At 32.1% G+C, this 15,628-nt stretch overlaps 3 protein-coding genes across 6 annotated transcripts in view; 1 reads left to right on the top strand and 2 right to left on the bottom strand.

Moving 5' to 3' along the window:
• Positions 1-3,684: 3,684 nt before the first annotated feature.
• LOC108976365 (late secretory pathway protein AVL9 homolog) lies at positions 3,685-6,822 on the top strand. Of its 2 annotated transcripts, XM_018945429.1 has the most exons (8): positions 3,685-4,037; positions 4,110-4,313; positions 4,368-4,866; positions 4,924-5,184; positions 5,410-5,811; positions 5,880-6,060; positions 6,123-6,190; positions 6,265-6,822. In XM_018945429.1, exons 1-8 carry the CDS (start codon positions 3,954-3,956, stop codon positions 6,768-6,770), a joined length of 2,205 nt encoding a protein of 734 aa, XP_018800974.1. In that variant the 5' UTR covers positions 3,685-3,953; the 3' UTR covers positions 6,771-6,822. The 2 variants fall into 2 exon arrangements, with proteins under 2 accessions (XP_018800974.1, XP_018800967.1); XM_018945422.1 differs by having other exon boundaries at positions 4,368-5,184.
• A 551-nt stretch (positions 6,823-7,373) lies between these two features.
• LOC108976378 (girdin) lies at positions 7,374-10,271 on the bottom strand. The gene is made up of 2 exons (XM_018945441.1): positions 9,950-10,271; positions 7,374-9,891 (listed from the first exon to the last, which is right to left on the bottom strand). Exons 1-2 carry the CDS (start codon positions 10,015-10,017, stop codon positions 7,923-7,925), a joined length of 2,037 nt encoding a protein of 678 aa, XP_018800986.1. The 5' UTR covers positions 10,018-10,271; the 3' UTR covers positions 7,374-7,922.
• Positions 10,272-12,549: 2,278 nt separating this feature from the next.
• Positions 12,550-15,628, bottom strand: part of LOC108976614 (solute carrier family 41 member 2) — a 75,174-nt gene continuing 72,095 nt past the window's right edge. For all 3 annotated transcript variants that reach the window (XM_018945852.1, XM_018945843.1, XM_018945835.1), the window contains 3 exons: positions 15,284-15,489; positions 14,766-14,914; positions 12,550-12,954 (listed from right to left, as the gene is read on the bottom strand). In XM_018945852.1, the coding sequence (XP_018801397.1) occupies positions 12,751-12,954; positions 14,766-14,914; positions 15,284-15,489 (559 nt within the window). In that variant the 3' untranslated portion in view covers positions 12,550-12,750. The remainder of the gene's footprint in view (positions 12,955-14,765; positions 14,915-15,283; positions 15,490-15,628) is intronic.

The following is a 15,628-nucleotide window of genomic DNA, read 5'->3' as shown; positions in this document are numbered from 1 at the left end:
ACAATGTTTAACTTTTCTATTTTTTTTATAGTTAATGGCTAACAAAGTTTAACTTTTCTATTTTTTACAACATACATATGTTACCATACACAATTTTTTTTGCAAATGCCCTTGAAGTTACAGTTTTTGCCTTAAAGAAGATATAACGTAAACAAAAGCTCTCTACTTTCAGTTTAAATCAAAAAAAAAAAAAAAACACATCTTTAAGAGAACGAAATTCATTTCTTTTCACGTTATGCATCAAATATATAATATATCCGTACAGTACACCATGCTGTATGAGCAACACAGTATACATAAATCACTTGCATCAAGTATGTATTACTAAGCATACTTGATAAATAACTTTGAGGTAGTATAACTTTTAAAGTTTTCATTAGAACATCACTTTTTTTCGCTGTTAATTAATAGTAAAGAGCTTGTTTACATTGTATTCTTTCGTAAGAGCAATAACTTCAAGATAGTTTGCAAAAAACAAAAAAACATAAATTTGAAAATAACCGACACCCTAATATACAAAGATGAGTCATATTACGATTTTTTAAACTTTATTTTACGCTTAATTATTACAAATTTCGTATATTTAGCACTTGGAAATCCGAAATTTTCTTTGTTGAAAATGATAACCGACAGTTGTTTTGCTATGCAGTAATTAATTTTGTAGATACGATCCAAATTTGCATATTTTTGAGATTCGAGTAATGAAAGTATAATATTTTTGGAATGCTGCTACAATTTTCAATATAAAAAGTGCTATTTACACTTAAATATCGGTTCACTTGTGAACTCTATTTCATTCATAACGAATTTCTTTATTATAAATTTGATGTGCACATATTTAGGCTAGATAAATGTGATTCAATTTACATAACTAAATTTTTTGGAAGGAAATGTAAAAATATAGTTTGGTGGGTTTTTGAATTAATAGTTATTAGGTAGAAAATGTGTTTAAAAAGCGTGGTGCGGCTGATATTTTAATTAAGATTGCTACATACATACATTCGTTAATGTATGTATAATGAATATAAGAATAAAGATACATTTAAAAGAAGAAAAAACCTGAGCGAAGTGCAAGTATTAGCACTTACATATATCTCATGTATATATTATAAGTACATATACACAAAAGTTATGCGCGATAAGCATTAATCACAGGGCAAAGTAACTTCTTTTAAGTAAAACAATTTACTCAATGAGTAAACTTTATAAGAATAACTCAACGCTTAATAAGCATGAATTCAAATTTAAAAACTTGGTAATGTATTGCTAAAACTTAGTATAACCATAAAAAAAAAAAACAAATAACCACATACATAAATTATTGGTAAATGAAATACAATTACGGAGCTAAATTTTATGAAACAATACTAAAAATATAATTGCACATAGTTACAAAAACTTAAATGTAAAATTCTTAATAATTAAAATTTGTACATTGAATGTTTTTTCTAAAAAAAAAATATAATTAATAAAAAAGAATCAGTGAATAGTGATAAATATTTGAAATTCAAATTAAAAACTCTAAAATACATTTTAAACAAAGCATTGTGGCATATTACGGTACACGCACACTTACAACAATATGTACATAAATATGCATGTAAGTATGTATGTATGCCTATACATACATGTATAATATGCGGACATATGCATTTTCAATTTAAAGACAAAGTAATTTGTAAAAATAGTTTGCTAGGCTGGCGCGATAATTTGCTTAGTCGTGAATATTAAAACTCGAAAAAAAAAAGATTTTGTTTTATTCAAAACTTTCAACACAACTCCAAGTTGATTATTTTTAAGAAACTACAGGGGGATCTAGATATTTTCACAAAAATAAATTGTATGTGTTTCGCGATAATATGCCGGGTTATCAATTAGAAGCAAAACAAAAATAAAAAAATAGAAGAAATAAAAAATTTTACTGCAATGGTATATTAGACAATTACAACAAAAATTACGATATAATGATGCAACAGGTGTTTGCAAACTAATTTCAATTACGAAAACAACAACAAAAATTCAATCAAGCAACAGTTAAAAATAGCAAAATAACAGGAATACTATATTAAAAATATTACAATTTACAGAAATACAAAAATGCATAAAGTGAATATTTTTGATGTGAATTCAATACGAAACTGCTAGAGAATATATACAAATCACAAAAATCCATACATATGTTATGAAATAAATATATACATGCATATGCCTCTGTACATACATATGTATGAATGTTAATAAAAATGAATTTCAAGAATTTAGCGACACGAAAGTTTTTAATAAAATGGTGCCACTGAGCAAACGGGTCGATATTTAAACAACAACAACAAAATTGCAAATACAACTTTCTTCAAATTTCATTGTTAAAATCATGAATAAATGTGTGTACAACACACATTTTTGAATACGAATTTCAATTGCGAAAACAAGTTGAAATTTTTAGGTAAATTTGTAAAGAAATTGCATTGTTATAATTTGTCCTACCGATAGATATTGAAATAAAAAATATATTTTAAATGAAAAAGTCTAAAACATCCCAGATATGTCTAACACAATGTCCACTGCAAAAAAAAATGTTGGTGAGTATGAATGAAACATACATACATATGTATGTGTCGAAGATCGAAGATCCATGACGATTCGATTCAGTTAAAATCAGACATACCGTACTCAAAACATATGTTAACCTAACAGCATTGATCGAAGCTATTAATGGGTTATTTCCTTTGATAAATAATAAACTATTTATTAAAGAAGTTAAATGTAAAGGAATTGAGGTGTAATAATAACATATAAAACTTTTAACTACATCAGCGGTGGAGCCGCAAGAATTTTTTCGAACCATTTATCAAGAAAACAGGAAAAACGTTAACTTCCTCTGCACTGAAGCTATATCCTATATCTTGTTTTTCAATTTGTATAGCACCTATACGCTTTAGTAGACCGATCTAACAAATTTTTTCGGAGATTGTACCGTTGTCAAACAATTTTTCGTTAAGATATCTCGTCAAATAAAAAAGTTGTCTATATAAGAACTGAATTTTGATCGTTCAGTTTATATGACCACTATATGGTATAGTGGACCGATAAATGAGGAGCTTGGAAGAAAAGGTGGCGTGCAAAAATCAAAGGTTGAGGGACTAGTTCGCATATACATAGCCATCTTTCTGTAAATCGACTCTACTCATCGGGCTGATCATTTATTAATATTTTATAGGGTCTTCAACGTTTCCTTTTGGAACGTTTCTACCACTTCCTGGTAAGCTTTATATACCAGAGAACATAAAACATTGTTTACAACATTTTATGTTCATAAAACATTGTTTTAAGTTCCTTTTGTTGTACAAGTTGTAAATTCAAATTCTTATCAGATTACTCTCTCCATTTGCGCCTAAATGTAGGCAAAAAAATTGGTAATTTTCTGTAGTTAACCCTTTAGTGAAACATAAATTAAACGTGCGACGTATTCTCTTTTTACATAAAAAGAATTTTACATTCTCTAAAAAGAATTTTACATTCTCTAAAAAGAATTTTACATTCTCTGGTCAAAAAACAAAGAGAGTACGTCGCACGTTCAATTTATGTTTCACTAAAGGGTTAACATGTAAAAGCATTCTCTGCTTTGACAACCTAAACTCATTCACGGTAAATACGAGAACATTCACAATCAATGTGGCAGTCATTTCTGGCGTTGGAACAAACAATTTGCGAAAAAGTTATTTGTCCGACTAATGCAAAAATTATAAGTGTAGTTACGTTAGCGATAAAATCATTAATTCAAGTTGATAAAATAGTGTGAATTAAGTCAGCAGCTGATACATTGCTGCTTTAGTATTTAATATAGAGTAGAAATGCACATAATTTTAAAGTTGTGAAAACAAACTATTTGGGGAATCAGTGGTTGCGTACAGATTTTGGATACCAAAGTATTTAACTAAGCGGCAAGACATACAATGGCATTATCTACTGCAGGAGAAAATAGGCCACCTATTCTTCATATACTGGTTGTCGGATTCCACCATAAATTAGGCTGTCAGGTAGACTGAACGTGAAAAATATATTATTAATCAACTATTGTTAACATACTTTATGTAAATCTGAAATACTAGGTTGAGTTCTCATATCCACCGCTAATACCGAACACAACTGGTAAAAATGAATGTCCATCTGGTTGGAAATATTTGCCTACATTAGCTCTGCCGGATGGTTCACATAACTTTGGAGAGGACACAGTTTTTTTTAATTTGCCTAGTCTAACTGAACCAGCGGAAAGTGTGTATGGCGTATCGTGCTATAAACAAATACCAATTGAGGTAATTATTAGAGAGTATTAATAAAAGGTCTCCTCCTATTTTCCTATTTTATAGAAATTAACAATTCGCACAGCAGATATGACACGAAGTACAGTGCAAAAATCAATTGTGGTACTCGCTCGACTGCCTATATATGGTTATATAGAGGTTAAACTCTCGTTAATAGCTGATGCATTTTTTGAGAAAGGTGATTTTTCTTGCACGGAACTACTAATAAAAGCATACCAACAACTCAATGCCTGCTTATTGGATGATGAAACCCAACGACCACTACGTAATTTTTACGTTGGTTTGTCGTTACGTGAAATCGTACTTCAATGGCGCCATAAGGTACTCATTCTTTTCAAATTGTTCCTGTTGCAACGTCGAGTTGTGTGCTTTGGTTCACCGGTACGGGGCATGTGTGTGCTGGTGCTAGGCATCGCATCATTAATACCACGTCTGCTGGAAAAAGGTTTTCAAGAGGTGGCTTGTGTGCGAACATCACGACCATTATCACCCATGCCGGATTTCACCGATTCTATACACCAGGAGACAGCAGAATTGAAGCAAGGTGAAGAATATTTAACTTCTTTTGACAAAAATGCTCAACAACCAACAACAAAAATAGTGGAAGAAGTTTGTGAGAGTGAAGGCGATAACGGTGGTAGTGCCGCCGGCGACACAGTAGATGATTGCACTTTGGTATCATCTGCTATATCAGCAGCGAACCAAGCGGCTACTGATGACACATCAACTAATACATCATCGTCGCAGTCAACAAGAGAGCTCAACCGCCTTGATTCATTGGAGGGAGCCGGCGACATAGGAAACAAACGGTTTGCACGCAGCGATTCGCTGACTCGAGAAGGCAGTGTCGATACTTTGGCATGTAAGTGCGCAATATACAAAGCAAAAAAAATATTTATGTATGTATGTATTGTGCGAGAAAAAACTCTATCGAAAACTAAGAAAATACACATGTGTACATTTCACCAAACTATAATCGTTTGCGTTCTATTATTGAGATTTGAGAAAATGCTATACATATTTAGGAATATTGCTAAAATTATTTTTCTAATTAATGATAATTTCGTTATTATTTTTTTACTTTTAGCAACGCTATGCACATTATGCTCCATAAACCCAGACGAATATCGCGCACCCATTTCAATTTTCGCCAGTGGGAATCTATTCTTGCCATATCTTTCGTTGCCATATATGGATTTACTTAGTGATCCATCTGTACTGAGCTATGTAATTGGCACTTCGAATGTATTGTTCCAACAGAAACGTCAACTTGCCGACGTGTTGGTGGACATAGAAAATGCCAATATAGATGCGCTTGATGGAGAAGTACGACGACAATTGATTTTAAGTACTGAGGATTTACGATTCATGGACTATATGCTTAAACATGTGCAAACGCCAAAAGAGGACGCTGAGGGCAGCGAGCATTGGATACGTGATCAATTTCAAGGCTATATTCTAGCGCTGTTACGTACGGCGGTATCCAGCGGTATGCTGAATAAGGCTTACAAGTTTTTATGTTTAATTTTTAACTCCATTTGCATTAATGTCTTTTAGATGTTACTACCAAAGACAACGAACACTTCAATGCACATTTTATGCAGGCATTTAAACGCACACAATGTTTTCAAGAATGGTACGATGTGCGACCTGTAGCTGATTTTTTCGACGCCTTGCCCGCCGGACATCCATTTGCGGGTACACTTTCTGTAGCCGATATGAAATTAAAAATTGCACAGTAGGTCATATAATATTTTTTTTTTAGATTAATACAAAATTTGATTACATTTTTGTTTCAAGAACAATGCAGAACAGTGAAAGCGGTCGCAAAATCAATCAAGCCGTAAACACAACCAGCCGTGTAGTTGGTAAGTACAAAACACAAATTATATATACATATAAGAGGAGCAAGATCAGTAATTTTTTCTCTATTAACTCGTAGGAGTTGCACTTTCGCAGGCGAAGGGCACATTTTCTACTTGGTGGTCCTCCATCACCACACCTCCCACACAGGCTGCTGCTCCCGCCGAAGTTGGTGATGGAGAATCTGTGAAACCGTGTATGGAACAACAATTGACGGAACAGCCACAAGAAATCTCGATTACATTCCAAAAAAACATTGAAGATCGCGTAAATATACATATTGAGGGCGAAAAGAAAATGAACTGCAGTGGTAGTAATACCAGCAGTAGCGGTAGTGAGAAACCTATTGACAGTGCTGAAGAACTGGGCGAAGACGAAGTTGTTTTGGACAATAAGAATATAAGTGGAGAAGCTGATAGTCAAACAGATATTAGCGGAGAACAATTGCAACAAGGCATTGTCGAGATTGGGCGGGAAGCTGATGTGTTGAATAAGCCTAAAGCCGCACCTTTGCAAACCCCAACTTGCGGCACAGATGTGGCAAATGAGACACCACGAGACAATGGTGATGTATTTATTGTATAAATTCGTTAAGAAAATATAAATTTTAATTTGTTTAATTTTTTCTGAAATGTTTTCGTCGGTATTTATTTAATAATTTGAACTTAATTTATTATTGTTAAAAAATTTTAGTTCTCAAGCGGAAAATAGTTTAAAGAATTTAATTTAAATTAATACGACCCGCATTGAACTCTACTTTATATTATTTATATTATATTATTAATATAATACAATATATTATATATTTGCCATAAGTATGCGCCAAAGTACTTTCAAAGATTATTTTAAATGCGCTCAAGTCAAATTTATGAATTTCATGCTCTTAGGAGGTTTACTTTAGTAATAAGTGTGATTTTGGAATCATTTTTCAGTGTGAGATTTAAGTCAAATGATTCATGAGTAGAAATTAAAACCGAATAAAGACAAAATGAATTTCTGTGCAAGAGATTTTGTTAATTTAAATGTTTGTATACTTTTCCATTTATGCTAAGCTCTAAATCGTCCTATTTTAGAAATGTATAAGTATATTAATCGGTAAATATTTGAAGCTGTTCCAAGTGCAATTTATATTTAACAACCAATGACCTTTGAAATGAAGCTATAACAGAAATTAATTTGTAAACTGTGTGTGGCAATAAATAAAAAAATATATTGAACAGAAAATAAGAACTCAGTAAATGACATATAAATATGATGGATTGTGCAATGAAGATAAACTCTGTTGCTATATAAATGTGATTTCGCCAACATTACAAACTCTTATAATCCATAAACTGAGAGATAATCATTATCATTAGCTCATAATAATTGATTTCGCTTTGTCAATAACGAAGTAGTGAGTTATAATATAAATAATTACATAAATAATAATTTTCATTCAACTGGAGAGGGTTGAAAAGGTGTTTAGCGAAATTACATTTCATAGCAATGTTTTCGATTTATAGTACTAAGCCTAAAAAAGTTTCAAATCATAACTATATAAAAAAAATTTTTAAAGGCAGAACATTGTACGTATTTGGACAAGTTATTGATTATATATAGGTATAGCAATTTAATTATATGATCATATGTGTACTTGCATTTGTAATAACTTATTGTGTATTTAATATTGAGAGATAAAACAAAGATCATAAATTAAATTCCATTTCATTACTATATAATATAAAATGTATTTAATTAAGTTTTTACCTCCTCTTCCTCGATTCGTTTCAGCATTGATTCGCGTTGCTCTATTTCTTCAACGAATTGCAATAATATCTGATTTGCTTGTTCAAGCTTCGTCTCATATTCATTAAGATATGCTTCGCGTTCATCGGCAACCGTTTTATATTCCAATTCAGCGCGATTCATTAATTCTTCATTTTGCTTTTCTAAGTTTTCTAATGTCATGTGCTTTTCACGTTTTGTATTCTTTAATGACTTGCAATAAATTTGTAACTGTTGTATGCGTTCGTCTAGTTTATGCAACTGTGCATCCAGAACGGTACATTGTGTTTGCATTTGTTTTGCAATTTCTTTACTGTCACGCTCCGCGTGTTTTATTGCCATCTCTAGTTCAGCACATTTTGGTTTTAAACATGTATTTATATTGTGATTCAGTTGAAGTGCTTGCTTATCAAGTACTTGCTTTTGCTGTATGATCTGTTGTAATTGGTTTTGGACACTCGCGCGTGTTGCCTCCAACATTTTTATGCATTCTTTAACATCCTCAAGCTGTGGATTGAGAGGCAACTGCAATACACTCTCTTCACATTGTAGTTTGGTGCAACTTATGTTGCGTATATGATCGTTATATTTGACGATTTGATCTGTCAATTGTTTTTTGTGGCGTGATACTAAAACTTGTTGATGGTGTTGACTACCTTCCAGATCACGTAAAGTACGTTCCATTCGTTGTAACATGTACTTACGTTGTTCTAACTCCTCAATAAGGGCATCGCGTCGATCCGCGCTAACTGTTTGTGTAGAAAGCATTTTTTGTATTTGTTCTACTTTTTTTACTAGATGTGTGTGTTCGCTTTTATATTCGTTTTTTTCTTCTTGTAATTCAGTTAATTTATTAGTTATTATTTCTAAACTTTCTTGTGCTGTCTGTATTTGTTCTTGTATTTCTTTAAGTTCATTTTCTAAGCGATTACAACGTTCTTCCTCGTCTTCGCTTATTTTAGGTCGTTTTTTCTCTTCGKCACTAAGATCAATTTTTAGTTCTTTTAACTGTGCATCTAGAGCTGTAATACCTTGTAGACCACAGCGCTTGTAAATTAGCACATCACACGTCTGTTGTTTCAGATTATATAGATCATCATCTAATTGTTTATCCCAGAGCTTAAAGCCTTCTTCGGAATTTTGTAAAATTAATGCTGTAAAATCTGCATCCGGCGATTCTTGCATAAGCGAACTTTGTGTTAGAGCTTCAGGATCCTCAAATTCAAATTCTATATCATTTATTTCATCTTCATCATGGGGTGGCACAAAATCCATTAAGAAGTCAAATAGTTGAATTACAAATCCAAATGAGTGTGTTGTATTTGGTGTCTTTAACCATGACTTATTTACTTGATGTGGATATTGTAGTTTTTGCATTATATTAATAATATCATCGATATAATTATTGCCTACAGTGAATCGTGTACCCCAGATATAGTAAAGAAAATGATTGATTATTGCTATAAATTGTTTAGTTGACATTTGACGTAGACAGCCACTACGTGCGAAGAATTCACATGGTAGTCCGTGTACGGTACCAGGCTTTGCTGTTTTTCTCAAATGTTCCGTAATTAGTTGGGCTCTTTCATGTACCCATTTCTTGTCGTTATGAGCATTTCGCTGTTTTTCGGCTGTGAAAAGTACACGCGTTGCTGTTTTACTAATTGAAGTTGGAGTTTTTTGTGGTGTGGTGCGACTGCCGCGCAGAGCAGATCCCGGAATACCCAAGGTTTGACGTTCCACTGAAGAAGGTCGCGCAATGCGACTCGTTTTGGTGTTGTACTTATTTGCAGTGCTAGGCGCTTCCGTAATCCCATTGATTTGCGCTTGCTTTTGGGGTGTGATTCTAGTGCCACGATTTGCTGAGCTAGGCAGTCCTAAGGTTTGGCGATCTATTGAGTGTGGTCGTGCTATGCGACTTAGACGCATTTGAGTACTCCTTAAATGTATTCGCGTTTTTAGTATATAAAAAGATTATTTCAAGAATTTTAACTAACCGAGAGTTCCGTTTTGTTGCTGTACCAGGTTCATCATGGAATTCTGAAGTACGCCGTGGATGCTGCATGGTTATGTTTTACTTAATATTTTTTGAGTTAGCGAAATCCTTTGACAAATGGCGCATTAATGTGTACTATTTGTTTCTTTATTATTTAATCTTGTATGCAAACTTAGTTGCTTTGATGTCAAATTTTGAATAATTAAATGAAATTAACACAAAATTGTTGATGTTTATTGAAATATGTCGTAAATAAAAGTAATTAAATTTAACAAAAAATCTAATCGAATTGGACAAACGTTACTAGCATTTCGCGCACTTCACAATTGATATTCAACGAGTCTCGAATGAAATATCAACCTTGTCTGCAGTAGAATACGAACGAAAAGCTATATATTTGAATAAGTACAGAGTGGTCCAAGATACATAGTAAATAAACTTGGTTAATAATTTTTATTGATTATACAAATTATATCAAAATTTTAGAATTAGAAGATGTTTAAAATTAAAAGTTTAAATACCAATAGTGTTCGATAAAATTGGGAATAATATATTAAAAAAATTATTTTTAATAAATTTGTATTTATTTAATAATTATTAATTAAAATATTTTCTTTAACTTTTAAATACTAACTGCTTTGAAAAAGAATTGATATCGTAAAATAGTTCCTGCCACCCCAAAAGAATAACGAGCACCCAGTCATTTCTAAAACATTTTATTTCGCAATTTTATTTATAATTTTTTATTTGGTTATTTACTTAAAAATTATTTTTCTCTATACTTCTTAAGTAAATAAAAATTATTAAATAATATAACGTAATGAAATAGTAGCATACACAATTTACAATTTCTATTTTAAAAATAATTAATTAATATCGATCACATTTCCCATAAAAACCCACACGCGGCTGCATGTACACATTAAGTTAATTTAACTCGAATGCCATTATAATTAAATAATAACAAAAATATAAATTAAATTATTAAATACATACATATGTGTTGAATTATAGTAAGTATGGGAACTTTTACTTTAAAAATTAAAAGTAAAAGCTTAACACAACATTTTACAGATATTTAAATAAATTTTAATCTGAATAACTACATAACGGTAATAGTTTTGGAACATATTTAAATATTTGTTTACTTTTTATTTTTTTCTACACTATAAGTTATTTTCTAAAAAATTGTGGCGCACATCTAAAATCATAATTGTATGCATAAATTCTTAATTCTTAAATGAGCATTCGAATTTGCATACATACCAGCAAAACATTGTGTACAGATTTACAAAAATTAAATCTGTTTTTTTGGCAATATTTTTTTTGAATATTTTTAATTAAGTTAACATTATTATTGATATTTATTATTAATTAAATAATAACAAACATATGTAGCAATGGGAAAGTGGCATAATAAGCATTTGATTTAATCGGTGGTTTAACGCAAAGGTAATATGAAAAAATTAAAAAATAATAAAGAAATATTAAAAAATAATAGTACAAAAATTCTAAAAAAAAACTAAAATGGAAAAGAAATTAATAAAATATAAATATAATAAAATAAAATGTAAAAAAATATATAAAAATATTAAATATAAACATAATCAACTTAATTAATCATGACATCTGTTTTAGTTTCACGTTCTTTACTTATTATGTAATAATTGAGTTGTTTTATGTATGTTTTTTTCGCTTTGCATTTTAACAAGGTGTAATGAACTAAGTACTTATTTATTTGACTTTATTGCCTTATTTTAATTAAACAAACTCAAGCTAGTTTACGAATGATTGTTAAAAAATCTCACTTGTCGTTAGTAATTACATATATGCTGCATTAAATATTATGCTTATCTTTTTTAATAATTGATTATTAATTTATTTTACTTTATTTATGACACTTTTTCTGTACTAATTCTTAATTTGCGCATATAATTATTAACAATATTATTGTATTGATTTGCAATGTTACCAAGCAACGAGTTTTTAATTGTATTTGTGGCATATACTTCACCGCCATATATACATACATACAATATGGTGTAAGCATGTATAAATATACATATATGTTTTTAATACTATCTGTATGCAAGTCTTTTCACAATTGATGATTTGGTTTGCGTTTTAGGCGTGACATTTTGAATACCAGCAAATTTCATAACTCTGCTTTTTTATATCTTTGCCATTAATATAAATTCGCGCAAAATTCGTTTAACCTACTCATATATACACACTTACTATCCTTGCTATTGTTGTTTTTTTGTTTTCTAATCTTCTGCTTATAAATCGTTTTCTTTACTACATAATTTTACAGTTATAAATAGTCGCACTTGCAATTCGTTTCATTTGTAACCCTTCGTTTTTATTTCTTTTACCCCAACATTCCACTTTTCGTTTTAAAATTACTAGTATGTATTAAATAACTTTTTACATAAATACATATTCTTATATTAAAATAATCGATTTTTAACGCTTTCCTGTTATTTTATATTATTTTTATTTATTATTTTATAAGGTTATTATTTATGGCTTGGCTTAAAAAAATAAATTAATGCTCTTTAGGTACGTACTGAAGGTTGGTAGGTAAATGTATGCGTTTTGTTGCTGCTTTACCACGCTTCGGCTTGGGAAAATCGGGAACTTTTTCTTCTTTTTAATAAATTTTCGTTAATCACTTTAAAGCCTTTCATTTAATTGTTGTATTTATTTGTTTTACTTTAAACGTTGTAGTCTCACACCCCTCTACTCTTTTTTATCATATACAATATATGTAATTTATTTGGGGCTCACGTTTTTTCGCTCTCAGTTCGAGGCATTGAGTTCGTTCAGTTCAGTGCCGTATTCTTGATTAATCGAAAGAAGGAAGAGGAAGGCCAGCGCTAATAAACTTGAACCCAGCAAATCGCCCAGCGCAGTTAGATACGGAATCGATGAGTTGTCGGGATCAATTTTCCATTTCCACATCGCATGCACAATAACGTGAGCAATATACAACAGTAACATAACCTAAAATTATAACAAAATATTAATAAAGTTAAATATTGCGAAAAGGATTTTGTATAAGGATTTAAGAGTAATTATGTAATATGATTAAACACATTTCTTCCTTATCCACAATCCACAAGAATCTGTAGATCGACGAAGCATTTTTCTAAAACGTTTAATATCAAACTCAGCCACTGTGCTAGGTTCGCCGAAGGTGTGTCTACCGTGATATTTCAATCATAGTCTCGACAATAAAGGATGAAGTGCTTAGATGATTTCACCTCGCTTTCCTTCATAAAGCTTTGGTACAAGGTGTTTGACTAAATGTTTGGCCGTACCGTATGTACAGGGTTTGTCCGGAAAGTAATAATACTAAATCGATTTAAAAAAAAGTATTAAACCAATCGTTAAATTTTTTTAACAACTTTCGAAATAGGCTCCTTCTGCGTCGATGTAGTGCGATTTCCAAGCATTCCAAGTATTCTCCGGAATAGCCTTGAGGGCCAGGTGTATGCTGCTTGGATCCCTTCTGCCATCTCAAAATGCTTGCCTTTCATTGGCCTTTTCAGGCAAGGAAACAAAAAAGTTCGAGTGGGCCACATATGAGCTGTGGGGCGGAAGCGTTGGGATGCCGGCCTTGGTTAGGTAGTTGTTCACAAGATAGACGATGTAAGCCGAGCCGTTATCGTGGTGTAACTTCCAATCGGTCGCGATGTCTTGTCTTACCCGATTGACCTTTCTTTTGAGTCTCTTGAGGACTTCCACTAAAAATTTACCATTGATGGTTTCTCCAGGAGGAATAAATTCATGATGGACGATGCCTTTGATGGGAAAAAAGACAATGACCATCGTTTTCACTGTTTCCTTCCCTTTTTTGGGCGAGGAGACGCCGGCGTGTGCCACTCGAAAGATTCGCTCTTCTTCATTACCACTTCTTGCTAAAGCAACATCTGGGTAAGACTGCTTGGTCATATTAAACGTCGCTGTCGCAGGTTTAACGAGTTTCACACAGAATTTAATCGCGTACTTCTGCTCCAAGGAAACGGCATTTTCGCTTTGCATCACTCACAGAAACACGTCGCGCGAAAATGTTTGTCCTGACTCTCCAGGTGCTCGGAGATAACTGACCAGCCGCTCGTTCGTTAACTAGGAACGCTCTTTAGCGAATCCAGTCGGTGTTCGCACGCTCCGAAGTATAGTCGCGGCGGAAGCAAATCAGTCCTATTACTTGCCGGACAAACCCTATAAGCCTATTGAAGAGAACATCTACAATTGCGGCGAGTTGGACTTTGCTAAGGCCAAGTTATTCAGGGTTCACTCTTAAACAAAAGGATCTCGCAGCTCCATTGTTGCCCACGTCACGTGATTTCCATAGATCGAGAGATAAAGATGAAAATGAGGTACCGGCTCGTTTCCAATCTGATGGAATTGGGTTAATGGGTGGAATCTCTAACAAGCTTATTGGCTTTGCAGTTTCCGGCGAATAAAGTTGCAGTTTTTGGGAGAAGTTTGATGATTGAAAAATACTGCCAAGTTAAAAGCTTTGTTGGCTTTTTAACAGAGATAACCTTGACACGACCTTCCGGAGTCGGATAAAAGCTCTGAATTGGTTTGCGAAGAATTTTTTGCGCAAACAACTTTGATTAATCCTTAGCCAGAATGAAGATATATAGACGATAAGTTAACAATATAATTCTATCAGTTACAACTTACAAAGCATAAAAACCCTGACAAAACTATTAAAGCCTACCAAATTCTTAGTTTCTGCTGAGCAAACTTGATAATGAATAAAAATTTATGAAGAAGATATAAGCGATTATTTGTTTACTAACCTGAATTAAACTCGCCGTCAGATAAGATAAAACGAAAGCAATAGTAACCGTGGACGTGGACATATGTATGTAATCGGCAGCAAAAACGAACACAATATTACCGGGAATTGACATGCCAAGGAGTATGCGCGCCGTTTTAGCATATGGAACTGAAAAGTGGGGCAACATGTTAGATATATGAATATATATATTATAAAACTAAAGTACTGTTTCTAAGGAAAAAATTATAATTCTGATTTATGAAGAATAATATATGAGGGTTTTAAAAATAATAAAAATTATATAACATTTGCATGAAAATAATCTTTGCAGCGAATAAATGTGAGTTATAAAAATTGAAGGAAAACATAGTTTCACTTCAAACGAAAAAAGTTACTTTAAGAATTTGGTTTGAAAAAAAAAAATTTATTGAAATTTAAAAAAACTCTTATATGGAAGTCAGTAAATAACTCATTTGATAATTGTGAGTAACAAAACCTGAGTTTAACTGAATACAAAGATCAACATATTCAGCTTACCTCCTTTGAACAGCGCTTTCCATGGCCATTCGAAAATCTTCGTATGTGGTGGTATAATGCCAATAATAGAGCTCTGGTGAAGCATTGTTGAAATTTTACTCGCTTGCACCGACACCAAATTACCGCCAATGCCGTTGATAATTGGTTGAAACACGACGAATCCGCTGAATATTTCAACAGATGCATCGAGCACAAGACCGCCGAGGCTGGAAAGGAAAATGAAAAAAAAAAAAAAAAAATTAAATAAAATATAACAAGTAAGGAAGGGCTAAGTACGGGTGTCACCGAACATTTTATACTCTCGCATGATAAAGTGATAATCGAGATTTCATTATCCGTCATTTA

Source organism: Bactrocera latifrons, unplaced genomic scaffold, assembly GCF_001853355.1.
Source record: "Bactrocera latifrons isolate USDA-ARS-PBARC rearing strain unplaced genomic scaffold, ASM185335v1 scaffold_115, whole genome shotgun sequence".
NCBI lineage: Eukaryota > Metazoa > Arthropoda > Insecta > Diptera > Tephritidae > Bactrocera > Bactrocera latifrons.
The sequence above is the reverse complement of the archived record's forward strand: the minus strand, read 5'-3'. Positions and strand labels throughout refer to the sequence as shown.